Source organism: Bactrocera tryoni, chromosome 1 (assembly GCF_016617805.1).
Source record: "Bactrocera tryoni isolate S06 chromosome 1, CSIRO_BtryS06_freeze2, whole genome shotgun sequence".
NCBI classification, from domain to species: Eukaryota; Metazoa; Arthropoda; class Insecta; order Diptera; family Tephritidae; genus Bactrocera; species Bactrocera tryoni.
In genome coordinates this window covers 31,607,579-31,622,996 of record NC_052499.1, presented here as the reverse complement: position 1 = coordinate 31,622,996, position 15,418 = coordinate 31,607,579, and the positions used below count along the sequence as shown (strand labels likewise).

Below are 15,418 nucleotides of genomic sequence, written 5' to 3'. Positions count from 1 at the left end.
CTTTAGCTCTTGACATAGTATAAACTTATCATACATACAGTTTACCAACCATTGAAACTAATGATCTCCTCTCGTTACTGTAAGAAACCTAACACTGTACTCTCCGAAATGCCTAAACCAACTGGACAAATGAGTTTTAATTCGGAATTTAATACCAAAATCAATGACGACAAACCCCACAATATTCGGTGTTATAGCTTTTTCGCAGAGGAGTTAATTGATCAATTAACAGGTCTTCGCTCAATTAAAGCGCTAATTTAGATCGATTTCACATACCAAATAAAATTCTTGTTTTACTACATTAATTCTTAACCGAACTGAAATCGAGTTGGAACCAAGAATGATAAAAACAGGATTGCGCAATGCGCATGTTTGCTTTCAGTCAGCTGACGTCACGGTTGACTTATTATTCGCCCGCGCTTTTTAAAGTGAATTCGAATTGTGTTTTCAAGTGTTGTATTAATTGTTAAATTTTATATTTTTTAAAATGAGTTGCACAGTGTTGGGTGCAATAATAATAATGGTAAAAATTGTGCTACGAAATGGAGTTTTTTCCATTTCCCTAAAGATAAAACAGTGGTAAAACAATGGATAATTTTTGTCGTCGTACGGACAAAATTAATGCAACTTGCAGTTTGAAATGGGTAATTATAGCATTTTGATTACAATAATTTTACTTTTATAACAAACACTCTTGCAGGTTTAAGTTCGCGGAATCCAACTAAGTTACTGCCTAGCGCTTTTCCCACGTTAACCACTGCTCCTGCAGAGGCTAATGAACGGCAGAAAAGGATGGAGTCTCATTCCAAAAAAGAGATGTTAACAACAATGTTGAAGAATACCGCCCCTGTTGAAGTAATTCAAGAAAACGAGGTTGGAGAGGCACCTCAAACTGCAGGAGAGGAGGTCATCGATGAGAAAGCCGAGAAAATACTGCATTTGGAAACAGAAATGTTAGTCCTAATTGATATTGATGAAGTATCTTTTTCTTACATAAGTATGTGTATTTCTTATTCTTTTTAGACAAAGGCTGAATAGTGTTGTTAGAACTTTGAATAAGTGCAAAAACGAGCAGTCAGCAGAAATTAAACGCCTTAGGATTTCCATTAAAACCTCGGAATTCCACAGAAATAATTTGGAGCAAAAACTTAGCTGCATTTTAAATTATATTATAAACCTAAAACTGCAGAAAACATTCTTATATAAAAATGTATTGATGTTAACAAATGCAAATATGTACTAACATACAAACTAAGTTTTTGCACTGTTTCTTATCCTAATTACAATAATAATCTTAACTAACAATTTATTTCATTTATTTATACGCATGTATGTATGTTTATTATATTTTTACAGGTAATATTTTTCAACGTGTGTCAGTTGATCTAAATTCCACTGACCCAATTGAAAAAAATGATGACTTGGAGATTCTCAACAACGACGGACTTGAGAATTTGGCAGGATATATCTGCCACAAACTCGGTAAAGACAACCTCGAAATTGTTGGCAATTCAGAAAATTGTTCGTCTTATACTAGGGTGGATCACCTTTCTGAAGGAGGACTCTCAAAACCAGCAGATATGTTAATGGAGCATATGAGAGCCTTGCAAGCAGTATTTGACGATGTAAATGGTACTGATTTGCATATATGTACTATGTATGTACAAATTACGCCCAGAAGCACTTAGATTTAAGTAATTTTGTAAATGGTAGCTCGAAAGTAAAATAATTGTTTTTCATAGCTAGAATGTATTTTAGGATTCGTTCCTTAAATAAAAGCTTAATTGAACATACATATGTATAGCAAAAAAAGAAAATTAAATAAGACAATAAATTGATACTTGGTCACAAAATATTCAATGTTTTTATTTGCATAAATGTATATGGTTGAAACAAACACAGCAAAGAGACAAAATTAAATAATACAATGAAAATACAATTAAATGAATATGTAGGTAAATGTTCACTATAAAATATTCACTTATATTGATATCTTTTATTAATATTCACTTATATTGATGTTAACTTTTAATTATATTCATGTTTTTGTATGCCTGCAATACAAAATTGCTTCTTATTGCAAAGAAAAACAAACTGAAAATCAACTGATTGTACGTTGGTCAACCGTGACTTAGATGCGCAGAACGAACAAAATTTGAACTCGCCATTGCGCAATCTTGTTTCATCATTCTTGAGTTGGAACTGTAAATTTGGCTATGTTTAACTCTGCCGGTTGTTGTCCAATTTGTTGTAAATTTGGTTGTGTGCATTGATAAAATAGCAATCAATCAGATGATGAATTTTAATCATCAGAAAAAATACACAAGGAAGTACACCCAACTCTTTTCTTACACCGTAGAAACGTTCCTCAGAAATCCGTGTAAAAAGAAACCGAGGCGTTTCCTATAGTAAAATGGGGGATACGTTCCATTTCATCTGAAAACCGTGTAAGATAAAAAAAAGTTGAAAACTATAAAATTTCAGATATGCCTACAAATTTTATGTTCATATGGCATTTTGAGCATTAAACTTAAAATTTCATACAAGTGAAAAATTAGTAGGGCAAGCAAAACCAAAAGAAATCTGTTAATCCAGAAAAATTAGGGGTAAAATTTAGAATAGCATCCCCGGATTTCGGGGATAAAATGGGTGTCACTGGAAAGGTGGCATTCTCCAGATCACGAAAATATATACATTTAGTTGCCGCTGACTTATAGTTTTAAAGATATTTGCATTTAAAGTTGAAAAATTTATAACTTTTACATTGGTAATTTGTATATTGTGAACAACTTTTTCACTTATATTATGCACTTTTCCCTTACTAACACTTCACTATAACGTTTCTGTATTATAATTTTTTTAATATTTGTTGTGAATAAAGCTTTATTTTAATTATTTTATTTTAGTTACAATTCTCTGCATTTGCACAATAAGAAAAGGGTTGCCATGGTTATTTTTTTTTTGGAGCGCCGAGCAAAATTATTAAAAAAATTAATATACAGAAACGTTATAGTGAAGTGTTAGTAAGTGAAAAGTGCATAATATAAGTGAAAAAGTTGTTCACAATATACAAATTACCAATGTAAAAGTTATAAATTTTTCAACTTTAAATGCAAATATCTTTAAAACTATAAGTCAGCGGCAACTAAATGTATATATTTTCGAGATCTGGAGAACGTCACCTTTCCAGTGATACCCATTTTATTCCCGAAATCCGGGAATGCTATTCTAAATCCCAGCCAAAATTAGAATAGAAATGAAGAAAAAATATTTACATAGTAAAGGGCTGCATGAATACGCAAAAAACAACCTTTGAGTCACTGTCCAAAAATTTCAACTTGCACTCACTCACACAACGTAAAAATTAATTCTAATGTTTGGGTAAAACAGGCCCGTCCAACATAATTTTGTGAAGGGCCAGGTTTAGCATTTTCATAACCCTAGCGGGCCAAAAAAAAAATAAAATGACCTTCAGTTTTGGTATATTTATTTATTTATAATAAGCAACATCACATAAATCTTAATATATTACTATTAATGTAACTATGGCCTTAGCATATAAAGATATTCTTATTCTTAAAATCTAATTAATGAGATGTCTGAAAATTTTTCTGTTTGCACAGCGCATCTATGTGAGCTGGAGTTTTAGAAGTGGCTATGCGCAAAATGCCTTTAAGATGGCTATCTAATAAAGATGATCTGGTTTTTGATTTGTTAAATTTCATGCGAGAAAACAGCTGCTCGCAAACATATGTACTACCAAATAAAGGAATATGTTGAATAGCCAGGTTAGTAAGGTTTGGGTATTGTCTGGGTGTAATATACTTTTTGTAAAATTCAATTAAGGTTAGAAGACAATTATTATATGCTGTTTTTAGATGAGAGCTGCTTTGCAATTCTATTAACTCCAGCTGTAAACTCTGCGCAGCGCCTTCAATTTCAACATCAAATGGATTTTGAAATACTTTCATGCAGGGAGTTTGTGATTTAATGTCTGCGAATCTGTCGTCAAACTCGTTCCTTAATCTTTATAACATCAACACGTACTTGTCAAAATCCAGGGTATCTTGCTTTTTTGTAGATAAGGTCTCCCAATGAATCAACTGCTTTTGTTCCAGCTGCTTTTCCAACAATAAAAGCTTTTTTGTGAAAGCTAGAACGTGTTCGTATAACTGTGTGCATAGTTTCCCTTGTAGTTTTAAGTTAAGATCAGAAAGATATTTAGTTATATCAACCAGGAAAGCCGGATCAGCCAACCACTCCTCATCAGTAAGGAAAGTAATTTCTTGGTCTTTGTTGCCAAGAAAAATCTTTAAGTCGTCCAGCAGGGAATAGAATCGCTTTAGTGTGGCTGCTCTGCTGAGCCAGTGAACGCGAGTAAAGTATACAATGTCTTCGTGATCTGAACCGACATCAGCCAGAAAAGCCTGGAACTGTCTGCGGTTAAGCCCTCTTGCGCGTATAAAATTAACTGTCTGCACTAGTTTATCCATCACGTGTTTCAGGCCTATACAACTGGGATGCCCAAAGACTATAAGAGATGGCGGGCCGGATGAAGGGCCTATGCGGGCCGGATGGTGGCCCGGGGGCCGTATGTTGGACAGGCTTGGGGTAAAATAAGGACCGAGTCTCATTAGTGAGAACAACAACGAGTTCGCTCAACTCATAGCACTCTCGCAAGTAACGATCCACTCTCTGCAGAATTGGTCTACCAAAGCAATTCATTGTGTTGGTGTGAATTAATTCTGTGCAAGAAGGATGTTGGCTGAGTGAATGATGTTCGTGTGAATTAACAACTGTTAACTCGAGTTATTCTAGTTGCACGACTAGAAACAAGTATGTAAATACGTATAGATAATTACATACGAATGTGGATAAAAAAAATGTTTCCAATATTAAATTTTATTGCAATTTTTCATGAAGTTTATTTAGGGATTAATAGATTTAACAAAATATTATAAAAAATAAAAATATTTTAGAACTAAAACCTGTCCTTTGGAACAATTGAAAAAAAAAAACTGTTTTTAAATCCCAAAATACATGCAACTTTTAGTTCCAAAGTATCACATTTTTATTAGTTACATTCGCGTTCATTTCCAGTCCAATTAACTCATGTGTAAATATACCTATGTATGTATTATGCTAATAAACTGTCGATAAATCGTAAAAAAAAACATTAGGGAAAACCAAAAAACATACGTATGTGCGACGTACGAGTCTCTTTATATCGACTAACGAGAAACTTATATATATCATGAAATGAAATTGTAATGAAAAGCATCAAATACCATACATGGATACATATGTATTTTTTATTTTTATGTATTCTAAACTATAAAATAAAAAAGAAATTCACTTATGTATACTCGTGCAACAAAAAATATACACATAATTCTTGTACTAAAAAATAAAATATAAAAATGTCTCATATAACTTAAAAAAATTGCGCTATTAAAAACTTAAACAAAAAAGAAGCAATTCATTTATCTAACAAAAATATACAATATATGCATAATTCATTTATTTAAAAAAAAATGTGTAAAACATTCACCAGTCTTTTTGAACTTAAAAATAATTTATTTAAAGAATTAATGACTTCAGAAATTTAGAAAAGATAATTATCAAATTCGTTTTCAATGTTGCACATGTGTTTCTTATTAGTTTAAACTCTAGAAATAATTAATTAATTTACATATTCGTATGTAAAAACATGATTTTTCCTACAGTAACAGGGTTAGACCCAAAAGCACAACGCTTTTCAGAAAGTAAATTTTTGGCATTTGAGAATATTCTCTCAGACGAGGCACTACTAATTTAAAAAGTAACGGAAATTTAAGTTTATTTGATTCCTACCATTATAAAACGTCAAAATTGTCGTGCATAACTTCGTTAACATTTTCGTATAATAGTAATTCATTTTGAACTCGATCAAGATTATTTGTTGGATTTGAAGGCTGAAGAAATCCTGAGAAAAGTTGTTCCTTATTATTTGAGAGAGAATTTAATTGACTACTTTCGTTATTGTTTTGATCTTGCTCAAAAACCAATGCTTCTAGCATGTTTTTGCAATGTAGTTTTATATAATTTTTTTCTTCATTTGTAAACTGTAACAATTTATTAGTCGGTGGAAACAAAAACAAAGCAATTTTGTGAAAAATTGTTAAGTTTTTAATTACGACATCATTTATCAATGTGCTGAGTTTAATTTTTAACGATTTTTAGCATTCTGAATCATCATCGCTATTTGTTTCACATATTCGTTTTAAAAAGTAAACATGCACAATAACTAAATTTAAAGTAGGGTAGTTATCTCCTTCTAATTCTTTTGATGTTTCTTCGAACTTTTTCAAAATATTTATTATATCTGTTAAAGTATTTAAGCTGATGTTACTTATTCTATGGGTTTGACTTTTTATCTGTAAAATGTTTATAATATCGATCCAATTGCTTTGAAAAGATTGCAATCAAGACTATAATCAAACTCCTTCATTGCCGCCTTTACTTTTTGTATAATTTTTTCCCCTATATTAAATAAAGTCACACTTCGTTTTTAAATATGAAACTTTCGCAAGTATAATGAAAAACTAAAAATTAAAAAAAATATATACATGGTATCAAGGCATATTGAACAGGTAGCCTCATGTGAAAATCCCATGTATTTTGTTGTTGCCTGAAAGCTCGAATGCATCAACCTACGAAATATCAAGTTTGATTTGAAAATACGTATGTACAGCTGCGAGCACTGAAATATTAGTGTGCAATTGTGGTAAACATTTCTTGAAATTACAACAAATTGTTGTACTTGACACCACATATAGTACGTGCACATACATACATATCTGCAAATAAGTATATACCGTTTCAACAAATACTTACTGCTACAAGATTCAAAATCCATTGATCGAAAAGCAATAAGCTTCATTCCAATTTTTCCGCTTTTTATATAGTGAATAGTCATAGACAAAAACGATTGTTTTAAATAATTATCGGTCCATAAATCTGAGTTAAGTCCAAAGGTACTAAGTTCACTTAGTTCTAATTTTAAGGAATCGTGGGTTATATTGTATAGATTGTCTCTGTTTCGGGATATCGTTGTTGGATGAGGTAATAGTTGATCAGTATCTACATCGACTCATACTTAGCTCCAATTGAAGGTATTAGAGATCCGTATATTTTTTCAGTCCTGCATCTTCGATCATCTTGAATGGTCTGTAATTTTTAGTGACCCATTCAGTGAACGTATCAGCAACATTTTTTTTGTGTCGTTGTCCACTAATATCTTTGGGTTATCCGAACGGTTTTTTAAATTTTTATAGCATTTATGTTTCACAAGGTTAGACGTGCTATTCATAAATTTCAAAACGCTGTTACAATTTTTGCATGCAACAAAATCTCTTACCAAACTGCCACTATTTTCAACCTTGCCAAAAATTTCCCAAACCTTGCTTTTCTAGCTTCAATAACCACTGTACATATATTTGCCTTTCACTATATTATCCTTAATTTCATTAATCTGCTGCCTTAGTACAGGCGTCGACTGGGTTGACGATGCAGATTCATCTAATGTTAAATATTTTTGTAAAACAGAGACACAGGTGTAAATTGTATTACAACATGGCAAATATTAGCAAACAATTGCACTGAATTTCAATTACTTACATCCATTATGCCATGCCAAAACTATTTTACCCCCTTTTATCTTCGTATGCACAAAACAAATGACGAATTTAAATATTTAATAAACTGTCTCGGTTAAGCGTCTACGGCTATGGGTGCACCCTGTTCTGTTAAAAGAATGAGAGAAACAATGATTTCGTGACGATCACACACTATTCCACTACTAAAAGTGCCCATACACGAGCACACAAGTGCGTTCGATCGGTATGAATTCGTTTGCCCATACACGACACACAAATCCATTTTGCGTTCGTTCTTCACAGAGTTAACATGTGCGACAGGGAAGCGGAACATTTCTTCGAATTTATTTCTAATGTAGCACTTTTATCTATTTCTTTGTATTTCGTTAATAAGTTATTCCAACTTTTATTTTTCTCAATTTTATTTTCATATTTATCACTTTTCATTTGCCAAATTGCCAATTCATTTTTTATAAGATCAATAAATTCTGATACGAAATCTTTATTAAGGGGGGAGCCTGCTTTAGAAGCTTCGAACAATCGATTTTTTTTTTTTTTGCTTAAATTTTCTTAAAAATTATTTAAGAATATGTCCCAAAGTTATAGATGGGAGTTCGAAATATTATCGAAGCTAGAAGGGAAGTGGCCGAGCGTCTAGTAGATATATGTATGAGCGCTTGGGCAAGAAACGAAAACTTTGAAGCGTGATTTCTCGGTTTCTCATTTTTACGATTATTCTTAATTGGCGGGCAGGATAGAAAAAAAAACTAAACGTCGTATGGAATTAGGGCAAAGTTTACTAGAAGATAAATTCATAAAAAATATGATTCTCTTTGAATTTTTTGTTTCCAATAGAAATTGCGACCTGCATCCTGCCCGCCGTCCTAAAAATGCACATGCGAGATGCATCGGGCAATTGCTTCCCAAAGGCAGAATATCAAAGATTTCGTATCCAAAAAATTTGTGAAAGATGTTCAAATATATAACTATAAAACCTATAAAACCTAGAAGTTTGGCTTGAATCAATTATTTCTTTCCCTCTCAAAATAATCCTCGAAAAAATCGATTTTTTGAAGCCTCGAAAGCAGGTTCTCCCCTTAACACTTGCCATTGTCCGCGATCTTCACTGTCCGGCGACACGAGAGAAATGAGATTTTGTGCGCAGACACCGCCATACACGATAAACCGCAAGCGCACACATACCGATCGAACGCACTTGTGTGCTCTTGTATGGGCTCTTTAAGCGAACGCTAACGCCTTGCATTCACTGCTGGTTGATGATATGAGTGTGAGTTGGGTTTGTTTATGAGAGGAATGAGCTGAGTCTACCTGCTAGCGATAAACAACAACTCACAATGTCTTCTCTGTATCTGCATTCACATAATTCCAACTCAGCGTCGGCGATCAACCCGAGTTATGAGATGAATTCATAAATTCTCTGTTGCATTCATAGCGTGAATTAATTCTTGCAACCCTTTATTACATAGCTATATAATTATTCGTCGCTAATTGATAACAAGCGCAATTGTTTGTGATGAACTGGACTAAAGTCGGTATCATCACTGGAAGTATTAATTTGAGCAATGTAAATACCATGCGAACAGAATGTGTAGGTAAGAGTTATCGAATAAGGGGATTACCCAGTTACTACTATTTACATATGTTCATTTCAGCAATGGTGCCAAGTGTGGTAAAATCAAACATAATTACAAAATAGTGATTTTGAAACCGTACTAAATCAAACATTTTTTACAATTTTTTTTTCTAACGTGTAACTTCAAATTCGTGTAAGAAGAAACCGTGTAAAAATAGAGTTGGGTGTATAACAACTGATCATTAATCGCGCCTATCGTTGATCGAGTAGCTGTCTGTACGAAGGGCAAAAACTGGTTTTCCATTCATATTAGTATTTCCATTTTCAAATAAAAATTCTGTGAAATATTTCGTAAAACATTCCCACTCACGAGTTAGACAGCAAAAAGTATCGATTTCTATTAGAAAGGTACAAATCGCGAATAAATTGTGTAAAGAAATTAAAATCATTAATTGCAAATAGCTGTAAAGGTCTTGGACACGGATTCGTCCAAGGGATACTTCGAAGATCTAACCCTGTTTATATCGGTAAATGAAAAATTGTTTTTTTTTTTACCGCTAGAGTAACTTCTAGCAGCCGAGCTGCTCTATATCGTCCTGGTCCGTGCTGGCATTTAGTCCATACCGGGCTTGGAGGAGTTTTTCTACTGCATATGGATTAAAAGTCTCCATCCAAATTGCACCTCTGTTACGTGCATTACATGCATTGGATGTAGTCATCTTAAGATCTGTCAGGCCTTAAAACGCTTGTCTATTCCGTGTAACATACAGCAACAGTGATAGACTACTTACTGTTAAATTCCTGCCCAAACCAAAAAAAAATCCAATTCAATGGTCGCGTCTCCGCGCACGAGCTACTTTAGCCGACAATTCATATTGCGCCCTTCGACGAGAATTGAGAAATACGTGTTACTTTCCTGACGGCTACACGAAACGCCAAACAATTGTGCACCACTTGCTCTCACCGAGGAGGGGGTTCATCGTGTCATCAAAAGCATCATAAAGGCTTAGATAACTCATGACCTTAATTAAAGTGCGGAGAGAGGACCGACATAGTAGCCTTAAAGCGCCCATACACGAGCACACAAGTGCGTTCGATCGGTATGTGTGCGCTTGCGGTTTATCGTGTATGGGCTTGTTCGCGTACCGATCCATTTTCGCGAAATTGTTTGATTTTTTACGATCGGGTCGCGAACATGTTTATCGTGTATGGCGTTGTCGGCGCACAAAATCTCATTTCTCTCATGTCGCCGAACAGTGAAGATCGCGGAAAATGGCAAGTGTTAAGGGGAGAACCTGCTTTCGAGGCTTCAAAAAATCGATTTTTTTGAGGATTTTTTTGGGAGGGAAAGAAATAATTGATTCAAGCGAAATTTCTAGGCTTTATAGTTATATATTTGAACATCTTTCACAAATTTTTTGGATACGAAATCTTTGATATTCTGCCTTTGGGAAGCAATTGCCCGATGCATCTCGCATGTGCATTTTTAGCAGGCGGGCAGGATGCAGGTCGCAATTTCTATTGGAAACAAAAAATTCAAAGAGAATCATATTTTTTATGAATTTATCTTCTAGTAAACTTTGCCCTAATTCCATACGACGTTTAGTTTTTTTTCTATCCTGCCCGCCAATTAAGAATAATCGTAAAAATGAAAAACCGAGAAATCACTCTTCAAAGTTTTCGCTTTTTGCCTAAGCGCTCATACATATATGTACATAGTGTAAGAAAAAAAAAGTTGGAATAACTTATTAACGAAATACAATGAAATAGATAAAAATGCTACATTAGAAATAAATTCCAAGAAATGTTCCGCTTGCCTGTCGCACATGTTAACTCTGTGAAAAACGAACGCAAAATGGATTTGTGTGTCGTGTATGGGCAAACGAATTCATACCGATCGAACGCACTTGTGTGCTCGTGTATGGGCACTATTAGTAGGCTACTTCATAGTTGACCTTGTCAAAAGCTTTTGACACTGTCAATCACATAACGCTACTAGGAAGTAATGAAAAGGCCAAAATCCTGAAAAAATTCCTTCAGGGTTGAAAAGAAGAAATATGAAATACCTGAGCGATTGTAAATCATCCGTACTATTTTGACTTCAAAATGCTAAGGGAAGAAGAATTAAGGAGAGATTCCGTAGGGTGATGCCCTCTCTCCGCTACTGTTTAATTTCTATATAACGAAACTTCCTTCTACATCATAGGGTGGATTTCCGTTACTTCGTACGCTAATGATTTGATGATTTTACGACATTGACGTCGGGCACTGGAATCGATGCCATGGGCAAGTTGTCTAAAACTCACCCCTACTAAATTCTTAGCGAATTTATTCACCAACGAGAAGAAGGAATATAGTATAGACCTCAACACTTTTTTTGATGAAGTTAAAATTCCGAAAGTGCACAATGTAAAAATTTTGGTCTTTATGTTGGCTGTCATCGAAGTTATATAACGAAAGGATCAGAAATCGTGCTGTTTTCACGGAAATGGCCCGTAAGGAGAAGGGTGTAAGATGAGACGGCTCCTCTTAATGCAGACGACTGCAGGGATAATTTCTGTGAAAACATATCACAGAAACTGCTTGGTGAGGAGCGTATTATGTCCCTTAACCCAAAATATGCAGACCTAACTACGCAGTTGATTGACGGATTACATCTGGAGGTATACGAGTGCATTTTTCTAGTAGGTATGCGTTTCAACACATCCAGGTGACCATATCGTTGCCATGTAGTTTATGACCGACTGGTCGATTGTCTTCTAAGTCGCCAACGTTTCTTTCTCTTTTCTTCAGGTGCTGCCTGCTATCGACTATAGGATTTTATTGTGTCTATGTACTTTCGAAATAATCGCGGTCGTCTGCAGATTGAAAGAGTACAGTCGTGTTTTAACATTTAAAATCTTAGAGTTGTTAGTTAGTTTATGATCTTCAGACCAGGAAGGAACGCAGATAGTTCGATGTCTTCAAGTAGAGTTGTGTCGTTGTCAAACACTTTAGACAAGTCCAACATTTCTAGGATCGTCCTCTCATAGGGTGTTTTTTGAAGTAGGCGACGAACTATGTTGATGGTATGGTTAAAGACAGGTTTAGGATCTTGGTTAGATATTTTACTTCCATCTAAATTACACCTTACTGATGACACTGTGGACCTCCTAATCGTTGAAAGTAAGTATCGCGCAGTCTTTCGGAATTTTACCGAGCCGCCGAGTAACACGGCTTCTAGCCTAATCGGTTGCAGTGTAAACTGCCGGCTACTGTCTGTTCGGATTGAACAATACTTTGAGAGAAATCCAGAGTTTACTCACACCGGTGAGGAGGTTACAAGTTCTTCTCATTCCGCTTATGCTGATTAACAATTGGTGATTCTACGAATTGAGATTCCTTGAGCGATGATAATTTCTAAAACTACTGCTTCGGCTGAAAAATTGGGACGGAGGCTAGTGATTCTTCCAGCCAAGATAAAGCAAATGGTAACAGCAGAATTAGAAGGTGTTCTCGGCAAATTCTGTCAAGCCAACAGTCAGCTTTGTTAATGTTAACAAAGGTGCAGTTTTCTATAGAAATAAAGTCTGTAGGTCTGGAGATAGTTATGGCAGATGATCTGATGCGAGGCTAATATAAGCCGCTATCTTACAGGATGTTGTTGTTGTATTTCAAGAATTCTGCAATGTTGATAGTCCTTGGCCGCATAAAAATCCAGGTTCGTTCCGGTTACGTAGACCCGATCGTCGTGGGAACGGTATCCTCTATTCAATATCATGATGTATCTTGATGTCCTTCCTTAGGAAACGTGCATGCCTTTTGTTGAAGAATATAAATTTTTTAATTTTTACGCTTCCTCTCTCTCAAAGCTCAGTTCCTAGGGTGTAATCGCAAGCAGTATTCGAAATTATTTTGATTTAAAATATCGCTTTAAATAGCTGTCCATGACATTCGATCAACTTTTATAAATGTATGTATATATGTTATAGACTTTATTAACTTATGTAAATTTTTATAGATGTGAAAATAAGTAAACAATTAATTACGTTAGTCTTTTACGCTTTAATAAATTAAAATCGCCATAAGTCGTATAGCTATCTGTAAGGAATGGTATATAAAATGCTCTGAAGAGTTTATGAGAACTTTCTTGTATAAGAAAAGGTAGAGTTTTGTATGTCGTCCACTCTTTGAAAAGTTTAGAGTAATTAGGTTCCAGGTCTGTATATTTTCCTTCATCAAAATAGACTAGAAAGTCGCAATTATTGTAATTAAAATAAGATCTTTCGTCTTCCTTATTCTTGTCATTAAAATATGGATGTAATACATGTGTAGCATTTTCACCATCAGCATAGTAAAATGGTAGCATGCCTCGAAACTCTGATTTTAAAAAGCGTAAACGGAAATTATTCGGTGGCAGAAAGAAACTTCCGGGATAACGATGCCAGTCTTTTCCAATGCAAACATTATATATTTTATCACTTCGATATTCCTGTGAAGTCGCAAACTGATTTAATTCCATAAAGATGTCCATCGGTGCATGATAGTTTCTATATAAAGAAAAAACTCTCGACAAACCCAATATCGTACTTAAAAGCATTACAGAAATAGCTATAAACATAGTGTGATCCAAATAATGGGAACCCACCGCTATTTTACTGTTTAATATTAAATATTTTATCCGATAAAAAAGACGTTGAAACACATCCACAGTAATTGCGCCGCATAATGTGATCATGGGATAAATTGGAAAAAGGAAACGTTCTTCTTTGTGGGGTTGTGGAAAAAACACCAAGAGCCATAGATAAAGTGGTGCCAATGACAAATATCGTGGGAAATTAAGTGTTGATTTGTGCTTTGCTGGCACCACAAAGTGATCAATTACCAGTGCTATCGGAGTAACAAGGCAAAAAAGCTGAAATAGTTATTTTATATTACATAATATACTTGGAGTTAGCTTTTCACACCACTTACCCAGACGATGTTAAAGTTCAAAAATCCGTTAATTAAATAATATTTTAATGGTTCAGTGCCAAAAATGTTCGGTCCATGGCTGGTGAAAACGTTATAAATCACAAGATTTATAGGAGCTATAACTAATTTCCTGTAATAGGTGCTGTCAATAATAACCATCGGTATACCGATGGTAATTGCACTAATGACCGTCCATGTTAAAAATGTTTTCCACAATTGTTTCCTCCAAAGTATATCCGCAGCTATAGGTAGTCCTATCAAACCTCCAAAAGGCCAACCAAGAAGTGTAGAAATGGCAATGAAAAATATTGCAAGGCTATAGTTCAGTTGCCACCAAGCGGCAAGAGCTGCACAACCAAAGTACATTGAGAAGGAAGATGGGAGCAATGCGGTGCTAGATACAAACATACCCACACTAAAAAGTTGAAATATCAGCCATAATCGTCCTATATGTATACCGAATTCTTGACAAATAGACCTAAATTCATTGAAGTTTTACAATTTTCAACGGTTACATTTCTGCGTAAAAACAAATTAATCTTACTTGTACATGAAACGTTCCATAACAGCGCACCCAAATCCTAACATACATCGTATCATATAAAAGATAAGTATGGGACTTGGATTAAATAATTTGTGATATATCCAGCCTGGTACTCCTTGTACTAGTAGATACGTATAAGAACGTAAAGCAAACTCAGGACTATATTCCCATGTTTGCAATCCATGTCCCTTAATGATGTAATGTAGTGGTTCCCAATAATTAAACGTCTCATCGCAATCAGCTATATATGCCCAAATAGCACTGCATAATCTTGCGCTAATTAACGTCTTAAAAGCTGTTTCAACGCTCGGTATCATAGAAGTCTTTGCATCTGCAATCACAGGAGTTCCTATTTTAAACCCATTGGCACTGTAAGTAAGTCATATATATAAAGCTATCTGTTTTCAAAAACTGATATACCTTTTTTTAGTTTCTTTTCTCTGGTTGTTGTGAAGTTTTTTAGGTGGCTTTTTTGTAAGAACAACTCCATTATCGGATTTATTTGCGTTATATCGCAGCCGTGCAGCCGGTGGGGCCATGACTAGTTAATACGATATAAAATTCATCTGACAAAATAACAGGGTGTATTTTTAATAAACTAACATATCTGTTTTTCTGTCCGAAAGAAGAAGGGGTAGTACTCGTACAGCTATAGTGTTCATTATTGAATTCTTAATAGTATTTTATAAT

General features: G+C 34.5%; 2 protein-coding genes and 1 long non-coding RNA gene across 5 annotated transcripts; 1 reads left to right on the top strand and 2 right to left on the bottom strand.

Moving 5' to 3' along the window:
• Positions 1-581: 581 nt before the first annotated feature.
• LOC120766618 lies at positions 582-6,230 on the top strand. The gene is made up of 4 exons (XM_040092229.1): positions 582-644; positions 701-953; positions 1,024-1,154; positions 6,223-6,230. The coding sequence occupies exons 1-4, from the start codon at positions 641-643 to the stop codon at positions 6,228-6,230; spliced, it is 396 nt and encodes a 131-aa protein (XP_039948163.1). The 5' UTR covers positions 582-640.
• A 461-nt stretch (positions 6,231-6,691) lies between these two features.
• On the bottom strand, positions 6,692-7,772 carry LOC120766921. Its single transcript, XR_005704630.1, has 2 exons — positions 7,660-7,772; positions 6,692-7,560 (listed from the first exon to the last, which is right to left on the bottom strand). It is a non-coding gene; the product is annotated as an uncharacterized LOC120766921 (long non-coding RNA).
• A 5,416-nt stretch (positions 7,773-13,188) lies between these two features.
• LOC120766801 (alpha-1,2-mannosyltransferase ALG9) lies at positions 13,189-15,297 on the bottom strand. Of its 3 annotated transcripts, XM_040092506.1 has the most exons (5): positions 15,149-15,297; positions 14,729-15,097; positions 14,595-14,662; positions 14,185-14,531; positions 13,189-14,125 (listed from the first exon to the last, which is right to left on the bottom strand). In XM_040092506.1, the coding sequence occupies exons 1-5, from the start codon at positions 15,265-15,267 to the stop codon at positions 13,256-13,258; spliced, it is 1,773 nt and encodes a 590-aa protein (XP_039948440.1). In that variant the 5' UTR covers positions 15,268-15,297; the 3' UTR covers positions 13,189-13,255. The 3 variants fall into 3 exon arrangements, with proteins under 3 accessions (XP_039948440.1, XP_039948439.1, XP_039948441.1); XM_040092505.1 differs by having other exon boundaries at positions 14,185-14,662; XM_040092507.1 differs by having other exon boundaries at positions 14,185-14,662; positions 14,729-15,077; positions 15,149-15,294.
• Between the last annotated feature and the right edge of the window lie 121 nt (positions 15,298-15,418).